The sequence below is a fragment of the Urocampus carinirostris genome, chromosome 6, assembly GCF_059441175.1.
Source record: "Urocampus carinirostris isolate Australia breed hairy pipefish chromosome 6, RoL_Ucar_1.0, whole genome shotgun sequence".
Lineage (NCBI taxonomy): Eukaryota > Metazoa > Chordata > Actinopteri > Syngnathiformes > Syngnathidae > Urocampus > Urocampus carinirostris.
The window spans coordinates 33,317,735-33,327,309 of NC_142354.1; the positions used below are offsets into that span (position 1 = coordinate 33,317,735).

At 39.7% G+C, this 9,575-nt stretch overlaps 1 protein-coding gene across 1 annotated transcript in view; it reads left to right on the top strand.

Annotated features, from left to right (window-relative positions):
• ppp1r16b (protein phosphatase 1, regulatory subunit 16B) overlaps positions 1-9,199 on the top strand; it is a 91,429-nt gene extending 82,230 nt beyond the window's left edge. The window contains exons 8-11 of the mRNA XM_088338793.1: positions 62-137; positions 402-531; positions 1,861-2,014; positions 5,645-9,199. Of these exons, the coding sequence (XP_088194919.1) occupies positions 62-137; positions 402-531; positions 1,861-2,014; positions 5,645-6,106 (822 nt within the window). The 3' untranslated portion in view covers positions 6,107-9,199. The remainder of the gene's footprint in view (positions 1-61; positions 138-401; positions 532-1,860; positions 2,015-5,644) is intronic.
• The last annotated feature ends 376 nt before the right edge of the window (positions 9,200-9,575 follow it).

Here is a 9,575-nt window from a genome sequence, read left to right on the forward strand (position 1 = left end):
TACGATCTTATCTCTGCGCTGAAGTTTGTAACACGCCATAATGTACATTCTCACTCATCAGATGCACGTGGCCGAGTTGCTGGTGTCTCATGGTGCCAGTCTCAACGCCAAGACCTTCCTTGAGGAGACCCCCATTGGTAAACTCAATTCAAAGTGTTTATTGTCAGTAAAGAACCACGACTCCCTGCACAATGAAATTCTTACTTTGCTGTCCACACAGTTGCCAGCGTAATAAAACTAAGAAAGTATGTACTCTGATAGCAGAGGGGTAAAAAGAGTTCTTTAGATTGGTTGTCCTGCATTTCACACTCCTGTACCTCAATCCTGAGGGTAGAAGTGTAAATTAACTGTTACTTTAATGTGTTTTTGTAAATAGTAAAACATTTTTCCTCCACTTTAAGACTTGTGTGAGGATGAGGAGTTTAGAGCCATTCTCCTGGACTTGAAGCACAAGCATGACATCATCATGAAGTCTCAGCTCAAACACAAGACCTCGCTGTGTCGACGGACGTCCAGCGCAGGCAGTCGTGGGTGAGTGCTGACACCTGCTGCCTATTATTGCAACTGCACCTTTTTCCCTTGCTGACTATCCCATCCATCTATTCAGTGTTTGACAACTTGGTTTTGGGAAAATAAAGGGTAGGTTTGGTATTGGCATTGTTGGGCATATAGCGATCACATAATATTGGTGGGGACAAAACAATGATTTCCCGATATTGATGGGGTCTTTACAGGTACAGTATAACTAAATTGGAGGGCTTCTCCTATCATCCATCCATCGATCCATTATTCATACAGCTTATCCTCAGTAGGGTCGCGGGGGTGCTGGAGCCCATCCCAGCTATCTTCGGGCAGTAGACAGGGGACACCCTGAACTGGTTGCCAGCCAGTCTCAGTGCACACAGAGACAGACAACTCGCTCGCTCGTTCACACCTAGGGACAATTTGGACCGGCCAATCAACCTGACATGCATGTTTTTGGAATGTGGGAGGAAACCGGAGTGCCCGGAGGAATCCCACGCAACCACGGGGAGAACATGCAAACTCTGCACAGGGAGGTTTTGATCTCACGACCACAGAACTGTGCCGCACACCCGCTAACCACTGCGCTGCCGTGCTGCCCGCTTCTCCTATCAGTGAAAGTAAAACAAATTAGACAGACAATATATGCACAGGGATTACAAATGTTAAAATTAATACATTAATGATATACAGTAAGAGAAATAGATTTTTGGGAGGAAGCTGATCCTCATTCTGTTTAAATGATAACTGAATATTTGTGGGGAAGGATTGCTCGATATTCGTAGGCACTTAAAATTCACAGTACACGGAACCATTAACCACTTGGGTTGTCAGGGCACCACTTCCTGTGGTGTGTCGTGGGCAAGTACATTCCCCTCGAGGCGATCTTTTGGGGTTATGATTTTGCTCCCCCCACGGAAAACAGTACTGGTTGGCATAGTTACGAGTAGCAGGAGAAGCCTCTTGACAGCACCCTTATCATTTGGTGGCCGTTGTTTAGAGTGTCAAGTGTTATCCTCCAAATTAGGTTGTCAAAAATAAAAAAGTGGACAAAAGCTTGACTTTTTGTGTCCTGTTGTAAAAAAATAACAACAATCATCTTTCTTTTTTTTTTTTAAACAATCTGTATAATCCGTTGATTCTGTTCTTAACACCCCAGAAAATTGGATCAAAATGATCCAAATAGTGGAATAGTGAATTTTTGACACAGTTTGGGTTTTTCTTTTTACCTAAATATTAGCGCAAGAGCCTTTGTGGCCCCAACTAAACACATTTTGAGGCTGGAATCCCCCACAAAAAAATTGATCTTGCATCATTCTTTCTCCTCATTTTCCTCAGGAAGGTGGTAAGGCGAGCCAGTCTATCCGACAGACACAACCTGTGTCGCAAGGAGTACGAGACGGAGGCCATCGTGTGGAGAGGAGGCCGGGAGGAAGAGGAAAAGGAGGACAAAGACAAAGATCCTAACCAGGAGATCGTCCAGGTGCCTCATGTGAGTCGTTTTGTGATAACTATCTTGTCACAAAGGATATTTGTGATTGGCATCAGAGCCAGATGTCTCATCTCCTGTCCAAAGAGGACACCGCATACGGGGGCTGTAATGGGTGTGCGTGTCATTGTCTATTATTAGTGGCAGGGAGGACGTTAATGAGCTGCACATTCGATTTTCTGCAGCATTCTCTCAATCTCTATGTGCTGAATCTAATCTCCTTCAGGTCACCTCCGTTCTGCCAAACAGTCTTAACTGAGCCTGCTTACAAAGAACAGTGACTTTGTTTAAATGGCTGCATCGTCATTTCTGTTTTATTTCGGGAGGGCTGGGGGCAATCAGATAAGAAGTGTCTTCCCACATTCAGTTAAAAAGTTGCTTATTTTCTTGCAATGCGACTTCCCCCATTTATTTTCTAAAAATATTGCTGGCATTCAGTGGCTATTAGATATGTCAACATGGCTTTGAAATTCCAGACTACTTTTGAGACCCTTTCAAGAAAGCCTTGCACTGCTCCAAATTTTAGGAATTTTTTTTTGTTTTTGTTTTTTTCCATGTCATGTTTAATTATTTTCCATTTCATGGATAAGATTCAGGCAAAAAAAAGTTTGATGAAAAAAAAAGCATAAAATAAATATATAACAAGTTTCATCGCACACTCATTAGCATCCATCACTCTAGGTCAGGGGTCGGGAACCTTTTTGACTCAAAGAGCCATAAAAGCAAAAAATATTAATTTTATTTTGGGAAAGAGCCACACCATATATTATGAGACAAATTTACAAAATTGCTAAACCCGCACCCCAGACAAAAGCTCAGTCTTCAGCACATTTATTTTTGATGATTTGATAAAAAATATGAAAAGAGAATAATGCCAGAGCCCCTGTCCCAAAATCAACAAACATACCACTTTAAACTTGTCTCTTTCTTGCAATTACTCAAGATCGGTTAAACTCCTTTTGACCCTTTTTTTCATACATATTGGTTTCAAAACCAGTTGCAAGCAGTTATTGTGTAAAAACGTCACAACATTCTGCAAATAGGGAGCCTGATGAGCTCACTTTTGGCGCAGATGGCGTAGGGCGAGAGATGGGAGGGAGTGCTTGCGCTTTTTGCATGGCTCCACCCATCCCTCCCACTCACCCAATCAAAAGACTAAGTTCTCTTCCGGTGTTTTGGCGTATTTACAGTGTGTTCTGTGGATTCATCATAAGGTATTTGAACACTGAACACAGATTATATAGTGAACTTTTATATAAAGGATTCTTTAGCGTTGTACAGCCAAAACGAGTTTTGCCCCCCTTTTTTGTGTGACACCTTGACTGTAAATTGTAGTGAAAAACGTGCCCTATATATACTGCGAAGTAACGTCGGCTGCTTAGCTTTGGATTGGATTTGCGTGTACCTGAATAGGATGAATAACTCAAGTTTCGAACAAGATAGAGATATTTTGCATGCAATCAAATTTGTCTCTGAGCCATAGATATTCATAGAAAGAGCCATATATGGCTCGCGAGCCATAGGTTCCCGACCCCTGCTCTAGGTTGTTCATATTAGTCACAAATTGGTTTGGTATGTTCTAAAATACCTTAAAATCAATTTATTTATGTATTTATGCATTTAGGTTGTCATAAAAGATGCATATCTAATACGGCAGGGTGATGTGACCCTCCCTCACAGAAAACGTACTTTCTTTAGCCTAGAACCCTAGACCATTATGATTGAAATCTATTTTAACAGAAAACACCACCAGACACACATTTATTTTCATTCAGTTTTATTGATTACATAATACATACTGTGCAAAATGTTGAGTCAAGAATAACTGATTTTAAATCAGTTTTAACACAAAGTCTCTTGTGTAAAAGACACTCCGAGACACTCCATATGCATTTGGTCTATGGTCTTCAGACCACTTGAAGATCTCCTTTTCCATTTCTCGGTACCGTCAAAGACGCCTTTATTCCTCCTGGCAAGGTGTATTCCAAATACGATTTTACAAATAAAAAGGCCAAAATTCAGCACACTTTAACCGTAAATTTTGAGCTCACGTTTGCTTCATTGCCTTTCCGTTGTTTTTCCTGCTCCTGTATAAGCCACGCCCCTCTCCCCTATATGCTGCCTAACATTCGCCATTGATGACGGACACCCAAATACATTATGTGCATTTAAGCTAGTTGTTGACCGATTATCAGTCAGGCCGGTTATCGAATGGCTCTGATATTTGGGAATTTGAAGGATATCGATATCAGTATTTTTATTAATTCAACGGGCCGATTATTTAGGCTCAGATGCAGCCAAGCCTTTTTTTTCTCCTTCTCGTCCCTCCCTTTGTCTCGGACGCTACCCATTTGGACGCCTTCTGATTGAATAAGCGACGGGGGTACTGAAGCAGGAAGAATAACTTCAAGCGGAGTAAACAGAGGCATCTCTACTAATTTCTGACATGCCTGTGAATCAAAACCGCTTATAATATTGAGATTTTAAAAAGTATGTGGGAGAGAACTGCGTGGGTGATTAAGAGATAGTGTAAAACGTGTCGTTTACTTGTTTTGGGGATGCACATTCAGGTGCAGATTGATATATTAGCTCTTGTCATAACATTAGTTTGTCAATCAAGTTGGTGTGTTTGTGATTGAGAGGAAGCATTAAAAACCTACTAAAGTGGAAGGCTGAGTGATTAGCTGGTAACATAAAATAATTTCATCAATCTGGCTCTAAAACAGGAGTTCCCACACTTTTCAATTTGCAAACTGTTGAAATTCCGAAGCAATTTTTGTTTTAAGTTACTTTAAGTTATGGTGGTTGTATTGTCATTTTTATTTATTGATTGTAAACAATTTTGGGGTATTTAGGTTTTTATGTACCTTTATATGAGTTGCTGCTAAGCCTAATTTTATTCCCTGCACTCTTTCTTAGTTTTAGTTTAAGTGAAATATTAGTCATGTTAGTTGTGTTGATATTCTAATGTAATCACTGTAAAAATGTTTTAGAGAGCTATTAAAGTTTGATTTGAATTTATAACAAATCTTTTCGGTGCTTTTTGCATTATTAGAATTTCCATCCGCCATTTTTTTAAGCTTTTACAGCAATTGAATTTTGCTCAAGAAACAGTAATCGGGTTTACACTAATAATTGGTATTGGTCCTTAAATTACCATCTTGGTCGATCTTTGATATTAAGCTGATCCCCTGATTTCATTATTGTATTTCTAGAGTTCTAAATACGGCTTAGATGCAGGTACATATGATAGGGAGAATATCTGATAGAGACGTACTCGTGCTTGAGACGGCGCCACGGTAACTGTATTCGGTTGTACTTTGTTGGTAAATATGAAAATATAAACAACTGGTCTGCTGTCAGATTAAGGGTTAAATGTGATAATGTGACTGATGCTGTTATTTTAAGCAGTAAGAATAAATTGTAAATTCATGATCTGCGGTTGATAAGTTGCTAAATAAAGCAGTAGCGCACCATGTACTAACCGAGAAGTTTAAAAAAAAAACACGTTACAGAGAAACTTGTGACTCCGAGAGAGAAAATACATTGTGTTCCCTTGTCAACACTGCCTATCACTAGATATCCTATTTTGCCGAATCAAATTGGCTGCTAAACTGAACTTCCAATGTCCAGGTAAAGCCAGTGGAGGCCGCCGATTCATCCGACCAGACCAGGCTGACCACCATCCTCAAAGATGGCAGCAGCAAACACAACGGCCTGATCTCTACCACAACGTGCGTTCCCCCGCAGCCACCCCCTAATGGCAAGGCAGCAGGGGACGAGAGCTCAGCCGCTAGCAGCAAGGGCGAAACTTCCCCCCGCGAGAGAGCTCAAACGCTTTCGGAATTAAAGAAACAGCGGGCGGCGGCCAAGCTGTTGAACCACCCGTTGCTCAACGGTCACCTGGGAAACGGTTCCACCGATTCCTTTTCCGATACCAAATCCCTGTCGGACGATCCCCGCATGCCGCTCGTGTCGTCCAACGGCAGCACCGTGTTTTACACGCCGGCCAGTGGCGAGCCGCCGCTTCTTAGACTCAGGCAGCCCGTGGATGAGGACCAGCCCAAGTCCAGGACCTGCTGCTGCGTGTCGTAGCGCCACCAGCGGACTGCGACTGAGAACTGCAAGTGTTTGCACAGGAGACTTAGAGGAAGGTCAATGAACCGTCACTCAGTAATGTAGACTTTAAATTAGGGCTGCAACTAACAGTTATTTGATTAATCGATGAATCCGATTTTTAGAAACACATTCTTATTTTCCTCCTCTTTATTCAAACATCAACGTTTTAGACAGTTAGAAAAGTAGTGCACAGCAAAAAACTAATAATCGGTAATGTAAAACAATAGAAAATCCAAGTGTTGGTCAAGTAGTTTAACAATAAACAAAATACATGAAAATTTATGCGATAAAAATGCAAATATTTCAGATAACTCTGCGAGTACTTTATCGGATCAAGAGAATTTCGTGCATCAAAATAATGTCTTGAAGCGCCCTCTGCCAGACGAACGTGCTACTACAACTTCGTTGGAGTATTAAGAGAACGTCGTGCAACAAAATCTGATCTCGAGTCGCTCTCTGCTAGATTTCAGTGCTACTACAAGCATGTTCCCGCAACAGGCCGACGATTCTACTACTCCACCAAAATTTGATGCACTCCTACATGTATTGAATTATAATTTTAAATGAATTGGTGCTGAGTGACGCATAAATAGCGCGACAGAACAAATGAATACCGAAATTCGTTGCCAACGCTTTGTAATCATTCTAATTGATTTTATTGATTCGTTATTGCAGCCCTACTTTGAATACTCTCAAATAGTAAAGGGAAGGAATGCCACTCTTGTATTTTTGTCTGTCGTCCCCCAACTTACACTTGTATGGATCCGCTTTGAGATCCCGTAAGGGTGAGAACTTTTAACCGTGCATTTATTTATGACATGATTTGTGTTCCTCTGTTAAAGTGTATTTATTGTTGCGGATGGTGTCTGGAGTGAGTGAAAGTCAGAGAAGAGAAGGCATTGCACATTTTCCCTAAAAATAATTAACAAAAAAGATTTTGTAATTGCATAACTTCCTAAAAAAATGCACAATGACTGCATCTGAAGTAGGATGATATTTTGTTTACATTTCTCACATAATTACATAGAGCTGGAGTTACTCTACACAATTATTATAATTTATCATTTTAATTACCCTGATTTCAATAGCAAGTGTCAAAACTAGGGACTTGCACAGTAAAAATAACCAGTATTAAATTGTTACACTATATTTTTACTAAGGTGGTGTTAAAAGTTTACACTTAATGTAAAGTTGACACTTTATTTTAAAGTAAACCACTTAACCAGTGTTAAATTAACACGTTGTAAATAGGAACTCTATGTTCACTGAAGTAAGGTTAAAATATGACTCTATAAGTGATAAATTAAAACTATTACTGCGTACTTTAAAATAAAATGTTACATTAGTTTAAAGAGTAAACTTTTAACACTACCTTAGTGAACATATGACTGTATCACAGAGTGTTAAATCAACACTGGTAATTCTACTGTATACCGATATCAGGTATTAGCATCTGTATGTGTCTGTAATGTAATGTATCTGTACTTGAAACAGCAATTGATGATGCTTTCGGATACCATGCTCTTGACCAATCAGGAAGGCTCTCAGCTTCCCATTAAGATTTTTTGGAAATACATTCTATCATGTCATCTGTACAAAATACTATTTGAAAAAATGAGAGAGGAACTCTTAAAAAATACCCCAAATATAATTTATTTTATATAATTATAAGGACATTTGTGACACTTGAATGTGTACGTTTTTAGTTTTTGAAAACATCTAGGTGTCAAAACTACTAATGATACCAACACTTGGTATCAGCGTGCTGAAGGATTGAGAACTCCATCCATCCATCCATCCATCCATCCATCCATCCATCCATCCATTATCTACACCGCTTATCCTCAGGCAGTGAGCAGGGGACACCCTGAACTGGTTTCCAGCCAGTCGCAGGGCACACAGAGACAGACGCCTCGCTTGCTCATTCACACCCAGGGACAATTTGAACCGGCCAACTAACCTGACGTGCATGTTTTTGGAATGTCGGAGCAAACCCACGCAAGAAGAACATGCTGCAAACTCCGCACAGGACAGTTTAATCCCATGACCTCAGAACTGTGCCGTGGACGCGCTAAACACTCATCAGCCGTGGTGCTCAGGATTCGGAACTCTTACCAGTTAAACAAGTTTTATTGTAGTGAAGCTCATTAAAATAGAACAATTTGAGATGTGAAGAGAATAGACAGACTGAACATAATGTCTCATTCAAACGCTTTTGTGTTATTTTTTTACTTCCAGGTTGACACTTGGTGACAAGGTTGTTCATTTCGGCTGTTAATTCAAACACAATGTTAAAAATTTGTCACCTCAACAATCAAGGAATATATAACCATCACATCTCAATCGGTCCTCCACCACAGTGGAGATCCAGCTTTGTATCTCCAATCATACACAAATTGTCCTGACATTGATGAAATTGGATTTCAGCTGTTCCCATACAAATTAAGTTTTTCGATTAGAGATTGTAATGTGAGTCCATTTTTTATTGAATGGTTCATGAAAGATCCCATTTCTGTTTGCATACAAAATATATGTTGCCTCGTCTCCATGACAGTGCCAAAGAGTCTTCCATTAGAAATGTAATTTAGGGTGTGAACGGTTTCCTTTGAACTCATATTCCTACTGCTCTCCCTTGTACAGTGTCCATGATACGTACAGATTAATTTGTAAATACTCGCGTTGTCTGTTTCCATGAACTGACTTTGTCTGTGTTGTTTGTAGAGTCCTAATGGAAAATAACAAAGAAATCTACTTTAGTAAGCCCACCTTGTGTTTGTCAACTGCCTGCCAAGTGCACTCAGGTGTCAATTTTTATTGTATTCCTCCGATGTGTGAATTTTTTATTTTAAGTTCTCGAATGTCAGGAATGAAGCCTTTTTTTTTTAAATTATATGTCAACTAAGAGTCAGGCTGAAGAGTAATACATTGAAAGGTCAAATTGCTTCATAAAATATACAGTACTTATATGTGTATTAACATGATATAATGAAAACTACTGAGGTTGTAATTACTAGAACACATTGATGGCTGTGTTGACATATTTTGAATAAATTGTATATTTTGAGAATTGTTCGTGGTCTAGTCTGAGTTGGTAAAAATATCCATCGGAAAGCAGAAGTCAACCTCCAAAAAACTCTTATAAGATATACTCTGCCTGCCTACCAGAGTAAACGCAGAATCATACTTGTTTTGGTAGAACAGAATTGAAAAGTGCCATGACAGTGTTTTAGAAAGATGGTGAAACCTAATTGATTGGTATCTGAGTCTTGGCAAACTTTGATATCATTTTCAGTGGACAGCAACTCTCAAAATTGTTGATGATATTGCTTCTTAACGCATGGTTACGAATTGTTACGCTTGCAGCGGCCACTCTGCAGGCTAGCTACTATCGTTATGAGAAAATTGAGATATAAGATGTCTTTCAAGAAATAATCTTGCCTGACAT